Here is a 22,760-nt window from a genome sequence, read left to right on the forward strand (position 1 = left end):
CTTCCAGAGATGGAGTCCATTTAGCCGAGCAGCTCACAGGAAGGACAGGAAGAGGAGAGGAGTTGTCTGGTTGTTGTTCCCTTCCAGAGATGGAGTCCATTTAGCCGAGCAGCTCACAGGAAGGACAGGAAGAGGAGAGGAGTTGTCTGGTTGTTGTTCCCTTCCAGAGATGGAGTCCATTTAGCCGAGCAGCTCACAGGAAGGACAGGAAGAGGAGAGGAGTTGTCTGGTTGTTGTTCCCTTCCAGAGATGGAGTCCATTTAGCCGAGCAGCTCACAGGAAGGACAGGAAGAGGAGAGGAGTTGTCTGGTTGTTGTTCTTCCCTTCCAGAGATGGAGTCCATTTAGCCGAGCAGCTCACAGGAAGGACAGGAAGAGGAGAGGAGTTGTCTGGTTGTTGTTCCCTTCCAGAGATGGAGTCCATTTAGCCGAGCAGCTCACAGGAAGGACAGGAAGAGGAGAGGAGTTGTCTGGTTGTTGTTCCCTTCCAGAGATGGAGTCCATTTAGCCGAGCAGCTCACAGGAAGGACAGGAAGAGGAGAGGAGTTGTCTGGTTGTTGTTCCCTTCCAGAGATGGAGTCCATTTAGCCGAGCAGCTCACAGGAAGGACAGGAAGAGGAGAGGAGTTGTCTGGTTGTTGTTCCCTTCCAGAGATGGAGTCCATTTAGCCGAGCAGCTCACAGGAAGGACAGGAAGAGGAGAGGAGTTGTCTGGTTGTTGTTCTTCCCTTCCAGAGATGGAGTCCATTTAGCCGAGCAGCTCACAGGAAGGACAGGAAGAGGAGAGGAGTTGTCTGGTTGTTGTTCTTCCCTTCCAGAGATGGAGTCCATTTAGCCGAGCAGCTCACAGGAAGGACAGGAAGAGGAGAGGAGTTGTCTGGTTGTTGTTCCCTTCCAGAGATGGAGTCCATTTAGCCGAGCAGCTCACAGGAAGGACAGGAAGAGGAGAGGAGTTGTCTGGTTGTTGTTCCCTTCCAGAGATGGAGTCCATTTAGCCGAGCAGCTCACAGGAAGGACAGGAAGAGGAGAGGAGTTGTCTGGTTGTTGTTCCCTTCCAGAGATGGAGTCCATTTAGCCGAGCAGCTCACAGGAAGGACAGGAAGAGGAGAGGAGTTGTCTGGTTGTTGTTCCCTTCCAGAGATGGAGTCCATTTAGCCGAGCAGCTCACAGGAAGGACAGGAAGAGGAGAGGAGTTGTCTGGTTGTTGTTCCCTTCCAGAGATGGAGTCCATTTAGCCGAGCAGCTCACAGGAAGGACAGGAAGAGGAGAGGAGTTGTCTGGTTGTTGTTCCCTTCCAGAGATGGAGTCCATTTAGCCGAGCAGCTCACAGGAAGGACAGGAAGAGGAGAGGAGTTGTCTGGTTGTTGTTCCCTTCCAGAGATGGAGTCCATTTAGCCGAGCAGCTCACAGGAAGGACAGGAAGAGGAGAGGAGTTGTCTGGTTGTTGTTCTTCCCTTCCAGAGATGGAGTCCATTTAGCCGAGCAGCTCACAGGAAGGACAGGAAGAGGAGAGGAGTTGTCTGGTTGTTGTTCCCTTCCAGAGATGGAGTCCATTTAGCCGAGCAGCTCACAGGAAGGACAGGAAGAGGAGAGGAGTTGTCTGCTTGTTGTTCTTCCCTTCCAGAGATGGAGTCCATTTAGCCGAGCAGCTCACAGGAAGGACAGGAAGAGGAGAGGAGTTGTCTGGTTGTTGTTCTTCCCTTCCAGAGATGGAGTCCATTTAGCCGAGCAGCTCACAGGAAGGACAGGAAGAGGAGAGGAGTTGTCTGGTTGTTGTTCTCTTCCAGAGATGGAGTCCATTTAGCCGAGCAGCTCACAGGAAGGACAGGAAGAGGAGAGGAGTTGTCTGGTTGTTGTTCTCTTCCAGAGATGGAGTCCATTTAGCCGAGCAGCTCACAGGAAGGACAGGAAGAGGAGAGGAGTTGTCTGGTTGTTGTTCCCTTCCAGAGATGGAGTCCATTTAGCCGAGCAGCTCACAGGAAGGACAGGAAGAGGAGAGGAGTTGTCTGGTTGTTGTTCTTCCCTTCCAGAGATGGAGTCCATTTAGCCGAGCAGCTCACAGGAAGGACAGGAAGAGGAGAGGAGTTGTCTGGTTGTTGTTCCCTTCCAGAGATGGAGTCCATTTAGCCGAGCAGCTCACAGGAAGGACAGGAAGAGGAGAGGAGTTGTCTGGTTGTTCTTCCCTTCCAGAGATGGAGTCCATTTAGCCGAGCAGCTCACAGGAAGGACAGGAAGAGGAGAGGAGTTGTCTGGTTGTTGTTCCCTTCCAGAGATGGAGTCCATTTAGCCGAGCAGCTCACAGGAAGGACAGGAAGAGGAGAGGAGTTGTCTGGTTGTTGTTCCCTTCCAGAGATGGAGTCCATTTAGCCGAGCAGCTCACAGGAAGGACAGGAAGAGGAGAGGAGTTGTCTGGTTGTTGTTCCCTTCCAGAGATGGAGTCCATTTAGCCGAGCAGCTCACAGGAAGGACAGGAAGAGGAGAGGAGTTGTCTGGTTGTTGTTCTTCCCTTCCAGAGATGGAGTCCATTTAGCCGAGCAGCTCACAGGAAGGACAGGAAGAGGAGAGGAGTTGTCTGGTTGTTGTTCCCTTCCAGAGATGGAGTCCATTTAGCCGAGCAGCTCACAGGAAGGACAGGAAGAGGAGAGGAGTTGTCTGGTTGTTGTTCCCTTCCAGAGATGGAGTCCATTTAGCCGAGCAGCTCACAGGAAGGACAGGAAGAGGAGAGGAGTTGTCTGGTTGTTGTTCCCTTCCAGAGATGGAGTCCATTTAGCCGAGCAGCTCACAGGAAGGACAGGAAGAGGAGAGGAGTTGTCTGGTTGTTGTTCCCTTCCAGAGATGGAGTCCATTTAGCCGAGCAGCTCACAGGAAGGACAGGAAGAGGAGAGGAGTTGTCTGGTTGTTGTTCCCTTCCAGAGATGGAGTCCATTTAGCCGAGCAGCTCACAGGAAGGACAGGAAGAGGAGAGGAGTTGTCTGGTTGTTGTTCCCTTCCAGAGATGGAGTCCATTTAGCCGAGCAGCTCACAGGAAGGACAGGAAGAGGAGAGGAGTTGTCTGGTTGTTGTTCTTCCCTTCCAGAGATGGAGTCCATTTAGCCGAGCAGCTCACAGGAAGGACAGGAAGAGGAGAGGAGTTGTCTGGTTGTTGTTCCCTTCCAGAGATGGAGTCCATTTAGCCGAGCAGCTCACAGGAAGGACAGGAAGAGGAGAGGAGTTGTCTGGTTGTTGTTCCCTTCCAGAGATGGAGTCCATTTAGCCGAGCAGCTCACAGGAAGGACAGGAAGAGGAGAGGAGTTGTCTGGTTGTTGTTCCCTTCCAGAGATGGAGTCCATTTAGCCGAGCAGCTCACAGGAAGGACAGGAAGAGGAGAGGAGTTGTCTGGTTGTTGTTCCCTTCCAGAGATGGAGTCCATTTAGCCGAGCAGCTCACAGGAAGGACAGGAAGAGGAGAGGAGTTGTCTGGTTGTTGTTCTTCACCTCCCTCATTGTACCTTTCTTTTCACACACGTCTGTTCCGTTTAAATTCAGTCAATTCATAGTCATTAGTTTATAAAGTCTCGGGATAGCATTCATTATTAGTGTTACATAGATTTCTGAATTGACAGAATTGAAACTCAAACACTGAAGAATTCACAGATGCTCTTTTTTAAATGTTTACACGCACACACACCTCTTTCAATAGTTGTATTTTTTTTAAAACATTGTTTACACGTACCGGTCATGTTCTTTCCTGTACTTGAATACTTATTAAATGATGTTTTCATAGTCAGTTGTTTATTAATATCTCATTTAGACTTAATCTGCTCATTTCGTCCCTACACCTTCGCAGATCTAAGACAAGATGAAAGTAAAAACACATTCTCTTCCTAATTCATTCTTTTCCCACCTGTATTTTGTCAGGCCAGTGAACATGGTGTTAAACTGTACTATTTGTATGGACCCTAGGTTACCCTTTCCCTTAGTTATCATACTAACTGTATGTCCTATAACCTTAATTAGTGCTCCTGCTCACCTGATGTACCATGCCAGGTGTGTATAATACTGACGTTAATGAGAGAGGGAAGGGTTAAGGTGTGGTCCTGCTCACCTGATGTACCATGCCAGGTGTGTATAATACTGACGTTAATGAGAGAGGTAAGGGGTTTTAAGGTGTGGTCCTGCTCACCTGATGTACCATGCCAGGTGTGTATAATACTGACGTTAATGAGAGAGGGAAGGGGTTAAGGTGTGGTCCTGCTCACCTGATGTACCATGCCAGGTGTGTATAATACTGACGTTAATGAGAGAGGGAAGGGGTTAAGGTGTGGTCCTGCTCACCTGATGTACCATGCCAGGTGTGTATAATACTGACGTTAATGAGAGAGGGAAGGGGTTAAGGTGTGGTCCTGCTCACCTGATGTACCATGCCAGGTGTGTATAATACTGACGTTAATGAGAGAGGGAAGGGTTAAGGTGTGGTCCTGCTCACCTGATGTACCATGCCAGGTGTGTATAATACTGACGTTAATGAGAGAGGGAAGGGGTTAAGGTGTGGTCCTGCTCACCTGATGTACCATGCCAGGTGTGTATAATACTGACGTTAATGAGAGAGGGAAGGGGTTTTAAGGTGTGGTCCTGCTCACCTGATGTACCATGCCAGGTGTGTATAATACTGACGTTAATGAGAGAGGGAAGGGGTTAAGGTGTGGTCCTGCTCACCTGATGTACCATGCCAGGTGTGTATAATACTGACGTTAATGAGAGAGGGAAAGGGTTAAGGTGTGGTCCTGCTCACCTGATGTACCATGCCAGGTGTGTATAATACTGACGTTAATGAGAGAGGGAAGGGGTTAAGGTGTGGTCCTGCTCACCTGATGTACCATGCCAGGTGTGTATAATACTGACGTTAATGAGAGAGGGAAGGGGTTAAGGTGTGGTCCTGCTCACCTGATGTACCATGCCAGGTGTGTATAATACTGACGTTAATGAGAGAGGGAAGGGGTTAAGGTGTGGTCCTGCTCACCTGATGTACCATGCCAGGTGTGTATAATACTGACGTTAATGAGAGAGGGAAGGGGTTTTAAGGTGTGGTCCTGCTCACCTGATGTACCATGCCAGGTGTGTATAATACTGACGTTAATGAGAGAGGGAAGGGGTTAAGGTGTGGTCCTGCTCACCTGATGTACCATGCCAGGTGTGTATAATACTGACGTTAATGAGAGAGGGAAGGGGTTAAGGTGTGGTCCTGCTCACCTGATGTACCATGCCAGGTGTGTATAATACTGACGTTAATGAGAGAGGGAAGGGGTTAAGGTGTGGTCCTGCTCACCTGATGTACCATGCCAGGTGTGTATAATACTGACGTTAATGAGAGAGGGAAGGGGTTTTAAGGTGTGGTCCTGCTCACCTGATGTACCATGCCAGGTGTGTATAATACTGACGTTAATGAGAGAGGGAAGGGGTTAAGGTGTGGTCCTGCTCACCTGATGTACCATGCCAGGTGTGTATAATACTGACGTTAATGAGAGAGGGAAGGGGTTAAGGTGTGGTCCTGCTCACCTGATGTACCATGCCAGGTGTGTATAATACTGACGTTAATGAGAGAGGGAAGGGGTTAAGGTGTGGTCCTGCTCACCTGATGTACCATGCCAGGTGTGTATAATACTGACGTTAATGAGAGAGGGAAGGGTTAAGGTGTGGTCCTGCTCACCTGATGTACCATGCCAGGTGTGTATAATACTGACGTTAATGAGAGAGGGAAGGGGTTAAGGTGTGGTCCTGCTCACCTGATGTACCATGCCAGGTGTGTATAATACTGACGTTAATGAGAGAGGGAAGGGGTTTTAAGGTGTGGTCCTGCTCACCTGATGTACCATGCCAGGTGTGTATAATACTGACGTTAATGAGAGAGGGAAGGGGTTTTAAGGTGTGGTCCTGCTCACCTGATGTACCATGCCAGGTGTGTATAATACTGACGTTAATGAGAGAGGGAAGGGGTTTTAAGGTGTGGTCTTTACTCCCAAATCTCACTTAAATATAGCTTCCAAATGAAGAGAGACAATGATACATAAAGTCATCTGGGGAAAAAATTATATTTTATGGACAACGGTGGATGGTTCTTAAAATAACCTTTGTGTTATTGGACTCTTCAAAGAGCTGTTTCACTCCACGGCAAACTGCCATGGAACTTCACCTGCTGGCGATGAGAAGTAGGTGGTCAGCTTCTCCCTCACCTGGAGTGCCTGTCTGGGGGCGTTGTTGGCACCTGCCCTGGTGACATCAGGTAGGTGACCATTTGGCGTGCCCATCTCCATCCGGAGCGGCTCCTGGAATGACCTCCGCAGGTAGTTGTGGAGAACACGTGGCCTTCACGCAGGCATCGACATTTGAGGGGCTGAGACCAAGCACTCTCCGATACATTCTCCACCGGGCTGCCAGAATCCCAAAGGCGCATTCAACAACTAACCTTGCCCTGGACAGTCGTTTGTTAAAGATCCTTACAGGCTTTGGCAATGGCAGCTGGCGTCCAGCGTAGGGCCTCATGAGGTTGGGTCTTAAAGGGAAGGCCTCGTCGCCGACGACGACGTGAGGAACAGGTCCCAGGTCTTCAGCCCCAGGGAGTGGTGCAGGTGGTGGAATCTCCAGGGTGCCATCCTGAAGTGCCTGGCCAAAGGCAGAGTCCCGGAGGGTCCCCGCCATCACTTCCCATAAGCACCAACATCGACAACACGGAAACAGTAGAGGCCATCTACTACAGCCAAGAGTACAACTTAATATGTACCCTTGTACACATTGTACAATTTACAATGTGACCCAGTTCAACGGGTCTGAACAGAACTGGGGGATGTCAGACATGAAGATGTCTAAACACAACTGGAATATCATTAGTTTGTGATTCATTGTTAATGGATTTTCAATCAGGAACACAGAGGAACAACCTGACAACATAACAATGTGTGGGTGGGTGGAGATCTAATATTGTTTTGTGACAAACACTAAAGCATGATATTCTAATAAATCTACACCCTATTCCCTACGTAGAACACTACTTTAGACCTGGTCAGAAGCACCGTAGTGCACTACGTAGGGAATAGGGAACCATTTGGAACAGAGACCAGTAATTCCCCTGAATATCTTTCTCTTCCTCATCTGGTTTCTTGAACAGCCCTTCACTCCTCCCCTCTTCCTCTTCCTCCCTTTTCATTCTATTCTATCAGCCACACCACTAGCTCACCTCCACACAATCCATTTACAAGTTAAAGACACACCTTGGAATAAATAACAAAGGAAAACTATTACTAGATGAAGTTTAGTGTTGGATTTTTTATTTCCCATCACCATAAATCATATTTAATCACTGAACAGTAGCAGACCTAACTTCATCTGTTCCTGACTCTGGATAGTGGATTAAAAAGACCATCAATCTCCAATGATATTAAAGTACTATTCTGAACATTACTGATATACTGAGTGGCAAGTCCAGATATCTGCTGGTTTTATTGTTTGGTCAATAGCACCACCTGCTGGACAGGTTTAATGTTGCTGGACTGAGCAGTATGGGAGGATGAAAGATGACACATTTAGGGCCGGTTTCCTGGACATCTACATTGAACACGCTTTTTAGTCCAGGACTAGGATTAATCTGTGTCTGGGAAACCAGTCCATATAGTTTAGTAGAAAGTAAGTGATTCCAGCTTGTAGTGGACTGACTAGTCCTGAATTGTCCTTTTGTTCCTGGACCATTTTCCATGCAGCTCCAGGTGACAGAGAAACATCAATTAGGGCCGAGCTGATCAATGATACTGAGGAGAATTACATAGAGACAGAGAACTAACTGAGAAAACATATCAATGGTTCTGAATGACAACCAATATACATCACCACCAGACATAATGATTCATGGAAATGGACCCTACTACAGTTTAACCAGCTCAGCTATAGACTACACCAGCATGACTAGTATCTATGTGGACCCTACTACAGTTTAACCAGCTCAGCTATAGACTACACCAGCATGACTAGTATCTATGTGGACCCTACTACAGTTTAACCAGCTCAGCTATAGACTACACCAGCATGACTAGTATCTATGTGGACCCTACTACAGTTTAACCAGCTCAGCTATAGACTACACCAGCATGACTAGTATCTATGTGGACCCTACTACAGTTTAACCAGCTCAGCTATAGACTACACCAGCATGACTAGTATCTATGTGGACCCTACTACAGTTTAACCAGCTCAGCTATAGACTACACCAGCATGACTAGTATCTATGTGGACCCTACTACAGTTTAACCAGCTCAGCTATAGACTACACCAGCATGACTAGTATCTATGTGGACCCTACTACAGTTTAACCAGCTCAGCAGTACTATTATAACAGAGCATAAATCCAGGATAGAGGGGCTGAGTGAATGTGGTCTGGACTCTGTGGAGGAGGGTCATTGTGTCAGAGACACTGTAGAAGGACAGAGTACCTGCCTTGTGATCCAGGTACACTCCTACTCTGGAGGACTGAGGGCCTGATACTTTAGTCCCAACATTATTGTGTCTGAAATAATAACCACCTCTATAGCACTTTAAACTCCAGGACTTGTTATTGAATCCAAATATATTACCTTTCTCTGTTCTGCTGATGTCTTTATATGAGACTGCTGTATAAACCCACTCCCCAGTCCACTCCACCTCCCAGTAACAGCGTCCAGACAGACCCTCTCTACACAGAACCTGCAACGTGTTGGTGAATCTGTCTGGATGATCAGGATATGGTTGGACTTGGTCTGTCCAGGTCACCTTTCTGTTCCCTTCAGACAGAGAGAGGAGTGTGCGTGCTGTGTTTGGGTCCAGTGTGAGCTGACAGGAATCTGGGAGAAGAGCAGAGACCAATGAGGGAGTCAGAACAATAAGTTAAGTCAGATACTGTATCTACCCTGTCTTTGATTAGAGCACAGCAGAGATCAAATCAGAGACATATGAGGAGTCAGATAGATACCCAGTCTTTGATTAACTAGTATCTCTACTTGCAAATTAATCTTCTGCACATCTATCACTCCAGTGTTTAATTGCTACATTGTAATTATTTCGCCACCACGGCCTATTTATTAACTTACCTCCTTTATCTTACCTCATTTGCACAACTGTATATAGACTTTTCTATTGTGTTATTGACGGTACGTTTGTTTATTCCATGTGTAACTCTGTGTTGTTGTTTGTGTCACACTGCTTTGCTTTATCTTGGCCAGGTCGCTGTTGTAAATGAGAACTTGTTCTCTACTAGCCTACCTGGTTAAATAAAGGACTTGTTCTCAACTGGCCTACCTGGTTAAATAAAGGACTTGTTCTCAACTGGCCCACCTGGTTAAATAAAGGACTTGTTCTCAACTAGCCCACCTGGTTAAATAAAGGACTTGTTCTCAACTAGCCCACCTGGTTAAATAAAGGACTTGTTCTCAACTGGCCCACCTGGTTAAATAAAGGACTTGTTCTCAACTGGCCCACCTGGTTAAATAAAGGACTTGTTCTCAACTGGCCCACCTGGTTAAATAAAGGACTTGTTCTCAACTGGCCCACCTGGTTAAATAAAGGACTTGTTCTCAACTGGCCCACCTGGTTAAATAAAGGACTTGTTCTCAACTGGCCTACCTGGTTAAATAAAGGTTTCATTAAAAAGTCTGGCAATAACTTAACTTTTCATTAATTAGACAGACTCCTCTAAATAATAAATATAATAAAATAACAAAAAAAAACAGTTAAATGCTAAGTACTATACATAGGTTTTATTTAAAAAATAACAATAGAACCTATTTAGTACTATAATGGTATTTACTAACATAATATTATTACTATAATAGTTTCTAAAGGGGTTCTAGGCTACCCTACCCTAGAATTAGGGTTCAGGATAAAACAGGTTATACGTAGGGTTAGAGTTTCTGTACAGCACTTTGTGACATCTGCTGATGTAAAAAGGTCTTTATAAATACGTTAGATTGATTGTTAGGTTCAGGGTATTTAAAAAGAAACTGTATGGGTTTATATCTCTCTTGCTCCTCCCTGTGGTCTTCTGTGGGAACTACATACCTCATTCACCACACTTGATAGGCTCATAATCTGAGGTAGCAACTGAGTCAGAGCTACAAATCAATGATCTCCACCTATCCATTAGGTTTACAACTCAGTGAACCTGCGCAGCATTCTCTCTATTTGATGTCTACGAACCAACAGATTTCAACGATTATTATATTACCCAGCAGCCATTTAGAAACAAATAAAAAAAGGTTAGTTCTTTTTATTCTTTTTTTCTGACTGTTTAAATCGGCCACATCTTGAAAAAGAGAACAGGGACATGCGATTTGTTGATAATTTACACTTTTTTATATATAAAAAATATAGATATACAGTTAACCATGACCAGAACATGTTTAACGTTTGAAGGCTTTGCGCCAACCATCCCTGTAGGTCACTATAACCAGGTGAACAGTGAGCTTCCTCACCAAGTAGCTGTAACCTAGTTAATATTAAGTTACCTGAGGTAAACCTACAAGGTTAGTTAATAATAAGTTACCTGAGGTAAACCTACAAGGATAGTTAATAATAAGTTACCTGAGGTAAACCTACAAGGATAGTTAATAATAAGTTACCTGAGGTAAACCTACAAGGAGAGTTAATAATAAGTTACCTGAGGTAAACCTACAAGGTTAGTTAATAAGTTACCTGAGGTAAACCTACAAGGAGAGTTAATAGTAAGTTACCTGAGGTAAACCTACAAGGATAGTTAATAATAAGTTACCTGAGGTAAACCTACAAGGTTAGTTAATAATAAGCTACCTGAGGTAAACCTACAAGGATAGTTAATAATCAGTTACCTGAGGTAAACCTACAAGGTTAACGCGGGCTGGAAGAGAATTACTTCAAAACCACAGCAAACAGCTGGGACATATAGTAATATTATATATATATAATATTATATCACTGGGCTCCTCTGTGCTAACAAACCCTGTGTACCACCCCTCCCCTGTTTAACCTTGAATTTCGTTCAGAAAAACACTTCCACATTTAGCAAAACGAACCAACTCTTTACGGATCTGTTCAGTGGTAATAAACGGAGGCAGATTAGACACCACTACTCTTGTCGAAATCAGCACCAACACAACCCCTCACATAAATCATACTGGTAACTAGCCGGGCAACAAGACTCACCTTTTACATTACCACAACCACCGCCTTGTTCATTCTGGATACAGAGTGTATATGTTCCTCTCCCACCTGTTCACCGACCAGGATCAATAATTCCTCCACACCATTCTCCAAAGGCATCTCACCTGCCTCAACTGGACTATAATCTAAATCCATTATATTTTGTGATACAAAATGGGAAAAGGGGAAATTATGATAATACTAAAAAACACCCTTCTAACTAACCCTACACTCATTAAAACCCACTACCCCATTCCACTACTTTGACCCTATCTGCTCCTGCACCAGGCCAACTAACCCTACACTCATTAAAACCCACTACCCCATTCCACTACTTTGACCCTATCTGCTCCTGCACCAGGCCAACTAACCCTACACTCATTAAAACCCACTACCCCCATTCCACTACTTTGACCCTATCTGCTCCTGCACCAGGCCAACTAACCCTACACTCATTAAAACCCACTACCCCCATTCCACTACTTTGACCCTATCTGCTCCTGCACCAGGCCAACTAACCCTACACTCATTAAAACCCACTACCCCATTCCACTACTTTGACCCTATCTGCTCCTGCACCAGGCCAACTAACCCTACACTCATTAAAACCCACTACCCCATTCCACTACTTTGACCCTATCTGCTCCTGCACCAGGCCAACTAACCCTACACTAATTAAAACCCAATACCCCATTCCACTACTTTGACCCTATCTGCTCCTGCACCAGGCCAACTAACCCTACACTCATTAAAACCCACTACCCCATTCCACTACTTTGACCCTATCTGCTCCTGCACCAGGCCAACTAACCCTACACTCATTAAAACCCACTACCCCATTCCACTACTTTGACCCTATCTGCTCCTGCACCAGGCCAACTAACCCTACACTCATTAAAACCCACTACCCCCAATCCACTACTTTGACCCTATCTGCTCCTGCACCAGGCCAACTAACCCTACACTCATTAAAACCCACTACCCCATTCCACTACTTTGACCCTATCTGCTCCTGCACCAGGCCAACTAACCCTACACACATTAAAACCCACTACCCCATTCCACTACTTTGACCCTATCTGCTCCTGCACCAGGCCAACTAACCCTACACTCATTAAAACCCACTACCCCATTCCACTACTTTGACCCTATCTGCTCCTGCACCAGGCCAACTAACCCTACACTCATTAAAACCCACTACCCCATTCCACTACTTTGACCCTATCTGCTCCTGCACCAGGCCAACGACCTGGGAGGACGGGACACCACCACTCAACACACCCTGGAACTCTTCTGAAGTCAAATCTAGTATGACCAAATACTTCTCTGCAGCTGCCACCAAAACATATTTTTTTTCCTGTGATTTACATTCCATTTCTGCGGTACAGTTGATAACCATTTGCTATGAACACTAAGAAGCCAACCTTACTGAAGCATATATCACTGGTTGGCCCATCCCTCTGTGCTGTCACTGATCTACTACTCACAGGGATCCTCTCAGGATCCTTCAGCCTTGACCCATCCTCCTCTACTTTCTTCACTACCTCAGCAGTGACAACCTGTTCCCAACAGTGGGGTCAGTGGGATTGGATAGGGGCCCCTCTACCTCTCTCTCTCTCTCTCTCTCTGACTGGAGGAGACAGGTGAAATGGTGTGTCTCCTCTGGTCAACAATACTCACCTTGAAAGACTCCACAGCCTGTTGGAGCTCCTTCAGCTCCTTCTCTCTCTCCTGGAATCTCTGCTGGACCTTCTGCTGACTCATCCCCAGCTGCCTCTGTGGAGAATCACTCTTCAATGAGCTATCAAGCTTTATTAGTCCAGTAGATCAATAGTATAGTAATGTGACATAGGGCCCATAGAGAGGAAGGTCTAAAAAATGGATGGTCCATTTACTAAATGATATTTATTTGTTGCTATGTGAATGATTATAGTTTTTATGGTAGGACTACATGTATCAACAGGTTGAGACTGAACTTTGGACTCATAAAAGGGCATTCAGAATGATAATAGTGTTTGACATTATAAAATGGTGATACATCTGGAGAATCTGGGTTGACATATCTATATACTCAAGGTTTGTGTTCATATTTGTTCTGCTGAGGATCCATTTCATTTCAATGATCTCATATTCAAACAGCCTTAGTTCCTACTGTATCTTGAATTCTTTGTTTATCAGACAGTCACCAACAAGTTGTTCTGGTCTTACCTGTTTCTCAGTCCTCTCTGCTGCAGCTGACACTGTATCATGGCCTTTATGTTCATCCATCACACACTGATAACAGATACACTGCTGATCGGTACGACAGTAAACCTCCAGCAGTTTGTCATGATGAGAGCAGATCTTCTCCTGTAGTTGTGTGGTGGCTTTGACCATCTTGTGCCTCTTCAAAGCAGGAGATTCGTAGTGAGATTGGAGGTGAGTCTCACAGTAAGAGGCCAGACACACCAGACAGGACATGAGGGCTTTCTGCTTTCTGGTCCCAGTGCAGAAATCACACGCCACATCTCTAGGTCCAGCATAGCACAGAGCAGGAGGGGGAGCAGCCTGGAGTCCTGTCTTCTTCAGTTTCTCCACCACCTCAGCCAACATGTTATTTTTCCTCAGATTAGGCCTTGGAGTGAAGGTCTCTCTGCACTGAGGACAGCTATAGACCCCTTTCAGAACATCCTGATCCCAGCAGCCCTCAATACAGCTCCTACAGTAACTGTGTCCACAGGGGATGGCGACTGGTTCCTTCAGTAGATCCAGACAGACAGAACAACATAACTGGTCCTGGTCCAGCAGAACTCCCTGTTGAGCCATTGGGACGGTTGTTCACTCTCACACAGACTGACGAGACAGAGACTCAGATCAGTTTCGTTTCCTCAGAAGAGAGTTTGTGAAGGGGGAGGGATTTCCTGGTTCTGCCAGAGGGGTGGGGTTAGAGGGAGGGAGGGAGGGGTTAGAGGAATGCAGGAAGAGAGAGAGGAACTGCAAGCAACATCAAGAGGGAGACAAATAGTTTTGTTCCAATGTTAGAGCCTTTAACATGGAACACATGACATAATGAATCTTAAAATGTGAGTTGTTAGAATATATGAAGGGTAACAGTTTTCTATGAAGTACGTATGTATCATTATTTTAATCACCTTTATAATGCCTTATAAATCAATAAGTCCTGAGGAGGTGTGATATATGGTTATTATACAGTACCGCGGCTAAGGGCTGTTCTTAGACAAGACACAACACGGATTGAGAATTATCTAACACTTTCAACAATACAATCACATTTTATTTTATTGGTTTCATACACATATTTATCAGATGTTATTGTGGGTGAAGTGAAATGCTTGTGTTCCTGGTTCCAACAGTGCAGTAATATCTAACAATGATTGTGTTCCTGGCTCCAACAGTGCAGTAATATCTAACAATGCTTGTGTTCCCAGCTCACAGAGGGCAAATCTAAAAAGTCAATGTAAATATTAGGACAAGCAATGATATATATATATATATATATATATATATATATATATATATATATATATATATATATATACACTGTGTACTGTGATGTGATGCATAGACAATTTGGAGTACATCTGTAGTATATCTGAAGAATAGTAGATGTACAGCAGTAGTTATATAGGATGAACCATGACTAGAATACAGTATATACATATGAAGTGGACAGCAGTAGTTATATAGGATGAACCAGGACTAGAATACAGTATATACATATGAAGTGGACAGCAGTAGTTATATAGGATGAACCATGACTAGAATACAGTATATACATATGAAGTGGACAGCAGTAGTTATATAGGATGAACCATGACTAGAATACAGTATATACATATGAAGTGGACAGCAGTAGTTATATAGGATGAACCAGGACTAGAATACAGTATATACATATGAAGTGGACAGCAGTAGTTATATAGGATGAACCAGGACTAGAATACAGTATATACATATGAAGTAGACAGCAGTAGTTATATAGGATGAACCAGGACTAGAATACAGTATATACATATGCATATGCTGTCCACTTCATATGTATATACTGTATTCTAGTCCTGGTTCATCCTATATAACTACTGCTGTCCACTTCATATGTATATACTGTATTCTAGTCATGGTTCATCCTATATAACTACTGCTGTCTACTTCATATGTATATACTGTATTCTAGTCCTGGTTCATCCTATATAACTACTGCTGTCCACTTCATATGTATATACTGTATTCTAGTCATGGTTCATCCAATATAACTACTGCTGTCCACTTCATATGTATATACTGTATTCTAGTCATGGTTCATCCTATATAACTACTACTGTACATCTACTATTCTTCAGATATACTACAGATGTACTCCAAATTGTCTATGCATCACATCACAGTACACAGTGTATATATATATATATATCATTGCTTGTCCTAATATTTTCATTGACTTTTTAGATTTGCCCTCTGTGAGCTGGGAACACAAGCATTGTTAGATATTACTGCACTGTTGGAGCTGGGAACACAAGCATTGTTAGATATTACTGCACTGTTGGAGCTGGGAACACAAGCATTGTTAGATATTACTGCACTGTTGGAGCCAGGAACACAAGCATTGTTAGATATTACTGCACTGTTGGAACCAGGAACACAAGCATTGTTAGATATTACTGCACTGTTGGAACCAGGAACACAAGCATTGTTAGATATTACTGCACTGTTGGAGCTGGGAACACAAGCATTGTTAGATATTACTGCACTGTTGGAGCTGGGAACACAAGCATTGTTAGATATTACTGCACTGTTGGAGCCAGGAACACAAGCATTGTTAGATATTACTGCACTGTTGGAGCTGGGAACACAAGCATTGTTAGATATTACTGCACTGTTGGAGCCAGGAACACAAGCATTGTTAGATACTACTGCACTGTTGGAACCAGGAACACAAGCATTTCACTTCACCCACAATAACATCTGATAAATATGTGTATGAAACCAATAAAATAAAATGTGATTGTATTGTTGAAAGTGTTAGATAATTCTCAATCCGTGTTGTGTCTTGTCTAAGAACAGCACTTAGCCGCGGTACTGTATAATAACCATATATCACACCTCCTCAGGACTTATTGATTTATAAGGCATTATAAAGGTGATTAAAATAATGATACATACGTACTTCATAGAAAACTGTTACCCTTCATATATTCTAACAACTCACATTTTAAGATTCATTATGTCATGTGTTCCATGTTAAAGGCTCTAACATTGGAACAAAACTATTTGTCTCCCTCTTGATGTTGCTTGCAGTTCCTCTCTCTCTTCCTCCCTCCCTCTAACCCCACCCTCCCTCTAACCCCACCCCTCTGGCAGAACCAGGAAATCCATCCCCCTTCACAAACTCTCTTCTGAGGAAACGAAACTGATCTGAGTCTCTGTGTCGTCTGTCTGTGTGAGAGTGAACAACCGTCCAAATGGCTCAACAGGGAGTTCTGCTGGACCAGGACCAGTTCTGTTGTTCTGTCTGTCTGGATCTACTGAAGGAACCAGTCGCCATCCCCTGTGGACACAGTTACTGTAGGAGCTGTATTGAGGGCTGCTGGGATCAGGATGTTCTGAAAGGGGTCTATAGCTGTCCTCAGTGCAGAGAGACCTTCACTCCAAGGCCTAATCTGAGGAAAAATAACATGTTGGCTGAGGTGGTGGAGAAACTGAAGAAGACAGGACTCCAGGCTGCTCCCCCTCCGTCTCTGTGCTATGCTGGACCTAGAGATGTGGCGTGTGATGTCTGCACTGGGACCAGAAAGCAGAAAGCCCTCATGTCCTGTCTGGCGTGTCTGGCCTCTTACTGTGAGACTCACCTCCAATCTCACTACGAATCTCCTGCTTTGAAGAAGCACAAGCTGGTCAAAGCCACCGCACAACTACAGGAGAAGATCTGCTCTCATCATGACAAACTGCTGGAGGTTTACTGTCGTACCGATCAGCAGTGTATCTGTCTGATGTGTACAATGGATGAACATAAAGGCCATGATACAGTGTCAGCTGCAGCAGAGAGGACTGAGAAACAGGTAAGACCAGAACAACTTGTTGGTGACTGTCTGATAAACAAAGAATTAAAGATACAGTAGGAACTAAGGCTGTTTGAATATGAGATCATTGAAATGAAATGGATCCTCAGCAGAACAAATATGAACACAAACCTTGAATATATTGATATGTCAACCCAGATTCTCCAGATGTATCACCATTTTATAATGTCAAACACTATTATCATTCTGAATGGCCTTTTATGAGTCCAAAGTTCAGTCTCAACCTGTTGATACATGTAGTCCTACCATAAAAACTATAATCATTCACATAGCAACAAATACATATCATTTAGTAAATGGACCATCCATTTTTTAGACCTTCCTCTCTATGGGCCCTATGTCACATTACTATACTATTGATCTACTGGACTAATAAAGCTTGATAGCTCATTGAAGAGTGATTCTCCACAGAGGCAGCTGGGGATGAGTCAGCAGAAGGTCCAGCAGAGATTCCAGGAGAGAGAGAAGGAGCTGAAGGAGCTCCAACAGGCTGTGGAGTCTCTCAAGGTGAGTATTGTTGACCAGAGGAGACACACCATTTCACCTGTCTCCTCCAGTCAGAGAGAGAGAGAGAGAGAGGTAGAGGGGCCCCTATCCAATCCCACTGACCCCACTGTTGGGAACAGGTTGTCACTGCTATGGCAGTGAAGAAAGTAGAGGAGGATGGGTCAAGGCTGAGGGATCCTGAGATGATCCCTGTGAGTAGTAGATCTGTGACAGCACAGAGGGATGGGCCAACCAGTGATATATGCTTCAGTAAGGTTGGCTTCTTAGTGTTCATAGCAAATGGTTATCAACTGTACCGCAGAAATGGAATGTAAATCACTGAAAAAAAATATGTTTTGGTGGCAGCTGCAGAGAAGTATTTGGTCATACTAGATTTAACTTCAGAAGAGTTCCAGGGTGTGTTGAGTGGTGGTGTCCCTTCCTCCCAGGCCGTGGGCCTGGTTACAGGAGCAGATAGGGTCAAAGTAGTGGAATGGGGTAGTGGGTTTTAATGAGTGTAGGGTTAGTTGGCCTGGTGCAGGAGCAGATAGGGTCAAAGTAGTGGAATGGGGTAGTGGGTTTTAATGAGTGTAGGGTTAGTTGGCCTGGTGCAGGAGCAGATAGGGTCAAAGTAGTGGATTGGGGGTAGTGGGTTTTAATGAGTGTAGGGTTAGTTGGCCTGGTGCAGGAGCAGATAGGGTCAAAGTAGTGGAATGGGGTAGTGGGTTTTAATGAGTGTAGGGTTAGTTGGCCTGGTGCAGGAGCAGATAGGGTCAAAGTAGTGGAATGGGGTAGTGGGTTTTAATGAGTGTAGGGTTAGTTGGCCTGGTGCAGGAGCAGATAGGGTCAAAGTAGTGGAATGGGGTAGTGGGTTTTAATGAGTGTAGGGTTAGTTGGCCTGGTGCAGGAGCAGATAGGGTCAAAGTAGTGGAATGGGGTAGTGGGTTTTAATGAGTGTAAGGTTACTTGGCCTGGTGCAGGAGCAGATAGGGTCAAAGTAGTGGAATGGGGTAGTGGGTTTTAATGAGTGTAGGGTTAGTTGGCCTGGTGCAGGAGCAGATAGGGTCAAAGTAGTGGAATGGGGTAGTGGGTTTTAATGAGTGTAGGGTTAGTTGGCCTGGTGCAGGAGCAGATAGGGTCAAAGTAGTGGAATGGGGGTAGTGGGTTTTAATGAGTGTAGGGTTAGTTGTCCTGGTGCAGGAGCAGATAGGGTCAAAGTAGTGGAATGGGGTAGTGGGTTTTAATGAGTGTAGGGTTAGTTAGAAGGGTGTTTTTTAGTATTATCATAATTTCCCCTTTTCCCATTTTGTATCCCATAATATCATGGATTTATATTATAGTCCAGTTGAGGCAGGTGAGATGCCTTTGGATATACGACGTAATAAATTGTCATTAGCTTATTGGGTTGAAAGGCTGTGAGGTTGAGCATCCCACTGCTACTGTTCTAGATGACTGTTGGGAATATACTAGTAGACAAGGCGGTGGTTTTGGTTGGACAGTTGGAAAGCTTGCTGATGAGAGTAGTTTCAGGGAGTTGGAGGTTGGCCCTTTCTGTGGTGATAGGGGATGTTCCTCCATGGTTACTCCCAGATCCTGTTGTTGATCTAACCTTGGTAGACAAAAGGAAAGATTGGGTCAGAAGTCAGTGATAAAGGGAAACTGGTTGACAATTACATTGGTAGAAGTTGTTATGCTTTTTTACCTCTTTTCACAGATGGATCCAAGGACCCAGATAGTGGGCCCACAGGAGCAGGTGTTTACCTTCCTGAATGTGATGTGCAGATATGTAGAAGACTAACAGATGAACTGTCAGTGTACTCAGTTGAACTGTTGGTGATAATAGTTGTCCTCCAGTGGGTGGAGGACGTACAGCCTGTTAGAGTTATAGTATCCTCAGATTCTCTGTCTGTATTGAATAGTTTATCATCTGGTAAATCTATTAGGAGTGACCTACTATTGGAGGTATTAACCTCTCTAGGGTCGGCGGGACGAAATCGTCCCAACTACGCAACAGCCAGTTGAATCCCGTGGCGCGATTTTCAAATACCTTAGAAATGCTATTACTTCAATTTCTCAAACATATGACTATTTTACAGCATTTTAAAGACAAGACTCTCGTTAATCTAACCACACTGTCCGATTTCAAAAAGGCTTTACAACGAAAGCAAAACATTAGATTATGTCAGCAGAGTACCCAGCCAGAAATAATCAGACACCCATTTTTCAAGCTAGCATATAATGTCACATAAATCCAAACCACAGCTAAATGCAGCACTAACCTTTGATGATCTTCATCAGATGACACACCTAGGACATTATGTTATACAATACATGCATGTTTTGTTCAATCAAGTTCATATTTATATCAAAAACCAGCTTTTTACATTAGCATGTGACGTTCAGAACTAGCATACCCCCCGCAAACTTCCGGTGAATTTACTAAAAATGTACTAAATTACTCACGATAAACGTTCACAAAAAGCATAACAATTATTTTAAGAATTATAGATACAGAACTCCTCTATGCACTCGATATGTCCGATTTTAAAATAGCTATTCGGTGAAAGCACATTTTGCAATATTCTAAGTACATAGCCCGGCATCACAGGGCTAGCTATTTAGACACCCAGCAAGTTTAGCACTCATCAAAGTCAGATTTACTATAAGAAAAATGTTATTACCTTTGCTGTTCTTCGTCAGAATGCACTCCCAGGACTTCTACTTCAATAACAAATGTTGGTTTGGTTCAAAATTATCCATAGTTATATCCAAATAACGGCGTTTTGTTCGTGCGTTCAAGACACTATCCGAATGGTAAAGAAGGGTGACGAGCACGACGCATTTCGTGACAAAGAAATTCTAAATATTCCATTACCGTACTTCGAAGCATGTCAACCGCTGTTTAAAATCAATTTTTATGCCATTTTTCTCGTAAAAAAGCGATAATATTCCGACCGGGAATCTGCGCGTTTAGGTAAAAAGACGAAAGAAAATAAAGCATGGGGTCGACTCGTGCACGCGCCTAAGCCCATTGTCCTCTGATCGGCCACTATCCAAACGCGCTAATGTGTTTCAGCCTGGGGCTGCCTCGATATCATTCAGCTTTTTCCCGGGTTCTGAGAGCCTATGGGAGCCGTAGGAAGTGTCACGTTACAGCAAAGATCCTCAGTCTTCAATAAAAAGAGTCAAGATGAACAAGAACTTGTCAGACAGGTCACTTCCTGTATGCAATCTTCTCAGGTTTTTGCCTGCCATATGAGTTCTGTTATACTCACAGACACCATTCAAACAGTTTTATAAACTTTAGGGTGTTTTCTATCCAAAGCCAATAATTATATGCATATTCTAGTTACTGGGCAGGAGTAGTAACCAGATTAAATCGGGTACGTTTTTTATCCGGCCGTGTAAATACTGCCCCCTATCCCCAACAGGTTAATGTTATTATGGAGAATTGAGAGAATGGGTCTAGTAGTGAGATTCTGCTGGGTCCCAGCACATTCAGGTGTGGAATGGAATGAAATTGTAGACTAGTTAGCTAAAATAACTTTAAAACAAGATATAATATATATTAATGTTCCACTGGGTAGAGGTGAGGACAAATGTGAGATCAGAGACATTTTGATAGATGTGTGGCAGAAGAGATGGGACTCTGAGCACAAGGGACGGCATTTATATGCCCTCCAAAGAAAGGTCGGTGGACCAAGGTTCAAAGGTCAGATTAGGAAGGAAGAGGTGGTGTTTCCTCGATTGTGTTTAGGACATTGTACATTGAACTGGTCCTTCCATCTGGTTGGCAGCATGTGAATGGTTTGTGTCTGGAGGGTATTGTCAATGAAACGGTGGAGCATGTGTTGTTATATTGTTGTATGGATGTTGAAGAGAGGGAAAGATTGAAGTGTAGGGTCATTGAGGTTGGACGGGGTTGGATGGGGGAGGGTCTATTAGAAGTTAGTAGGGATCTTTTTTATTTTCTCAGAAGTACTGAGTTAGGTAGGAGGATTTAGAAATGGTGTAAACCGTGATTGAACACACTCCAGCACAGTAGGAGGCGCCATGCTCCTTTAACGTTGGTTTGAGGACCTCCATTATACCATAGAAGAAGAAGAAGTTGGTAACGTGAGGTTTTGTCGTTCGTGAAGAGTGCAGCTATTCTTTTGCCTATTTTCCAAATGTATTTTGTCATGGTGGGAGGGTTTGTTTATCGGTTTCCACTGTTTATCGGTTAGAGTTGAGGAGGGAGTAGGGTAGTTTGATGTCCTCAACCGAGTGGAGAAGAAACGCTGTCTCTTCAGGTGCGTTGTGGAGAATGGTGTGGAGGAATTATTGATCCTGGTCGGTGAACAGGTGGGAGAGGAACATATACACTCTGTATCCAGAATGAACAAGGCGGTGGTTGTGGTAATGTAAAAGGTGAGTCTTGTTACCCGGCTAGTTACCAGTATGATTTATGTGAGGGGTTGTGTTGGTGCCGATTTCGACAAGAGTAGTGGTGTCTAATCTGCCTCCGTTTATTACCACCGAACAGATCCGTAAAGAGTTGGTTCGTTTTGCTAAATGTGGAAGTGTTTTTCTGAACGAAATTCAAGGTTAAACAGGGGAGGGGTGGTACACAGGGTTTGTTAGCACAGAGGAGCCCAGTGATATAATATTATATATATATAATATTACTATATGTCCCAGCTGTTTGCTGTGGTTTTGAAGTAATTATCTTCCAGCCCGCGTTAACCTTGTAGGTTTACCTCAGGTAACTTATTATTAACTATCCTTGTAGGTTTACCTCAGGTAACTTATTATTAACTATCCTTGTAGGTTTACCTCAGGTAACTTATTATTAACTATCCTTGTAGGTTTACCTCAGGTAACTTATTATTAACTATCCTTGTAGGTTTACCTCAGGTAACTTATTATTAACTAACCTTGTAGGTTTACCTCAGGTAACTTATTATTAACTATCCTTGTAGGTTTACCTCAGGTAACTTATTATTAACTAACCTTGTAGGTTTACCTCAGGTAACTTATTATTAACCA

At 44.0% G+C, this 22,760-nt stretch overlaps 2 protein-coding genes and 1 long non-coding RNA gene across 3 annotated transcripts in view; 1 reads left to right on the top strand and 2 right to left on the bottom strand.

Annotated features, from left to right (window-relative positions):
* Positions 1-7,281: 7,281 nt before the first annotated feature.
* Positions 7,282-8,839, bottom strand: LOC145867137 (uncharacterized). The gene is made up of 2 exons (XR_014383239.1): positions 8,595-8,839; positions 7,282-7,775 (listed from the first exon to the last, which is right to left on the bottom strand). It is a non-coding gene; the product is annotated as an uncharacterized LOC145867137 (long non-coding RNA).
* A 1,821-nt stretch (positions 8,840-10,660) lies between these two features.
* On the bottom strand, positions 10,661-14,027 carry LOC145867138 (E3 ubiquitin/ISG15 ligase TRIM25-like). Its single transcript, XM_082971193.1, has 3 exons — positions 13,378-14,027; positions 12,850-12,945; positions 10,661-11,315 (listed from the first exon to the last, which is right to left on the bottom strand). The coding sequence occupies exons 1-3, from the start codon at positions 13,972-13,974 to the stop codon at positions 11,256-11,258; spliced, it is 753 nt and encodes a 250-aa protein (XP_082827319.1). The 5' UTR covers positions 13,975-14,027; the 3' UTR covers positions 10,661-11,255.
* A 2,440-nt stretch (positions 14,028-16,467) lies between these two features.
* Positions 16,468-22,760, top strand: part of LOC145867139 (tripartite motif-containing protein 16-like) — an 11,041-nt gene continuing 4,748 nt past the window's right edge. Inside the window, exons 1-2 of the mRNA XM_082971194.1 lie at positions 16,468-17,225; positions 17,658-17,753. Coding sequence (XP_082827320.1) covers positions 16,629-17,225; positions 17,658-17,753 — 693 coding nt within the window. The 5' untranslated portion in view covers positions 16,468-16,628. The remainder of the gene's footprint in view (positions 17,226-17,657; positions 17,754-22,760) is intronic.

The sequence above is a fragment of the Salmo salar genome, unplaced genomic scaffold (genome assembly GCF_965601325.2).
Source record: "Salmo salar unplaced genomic scaffold, fSalSal1 ptg000206l, whole genome shotgun sequence".
NCBI lineage: Eukaryota > Metazoa > Chordata > Actinopteri > Salmoniformes > Salmonidae > Salmo > Salmo salar.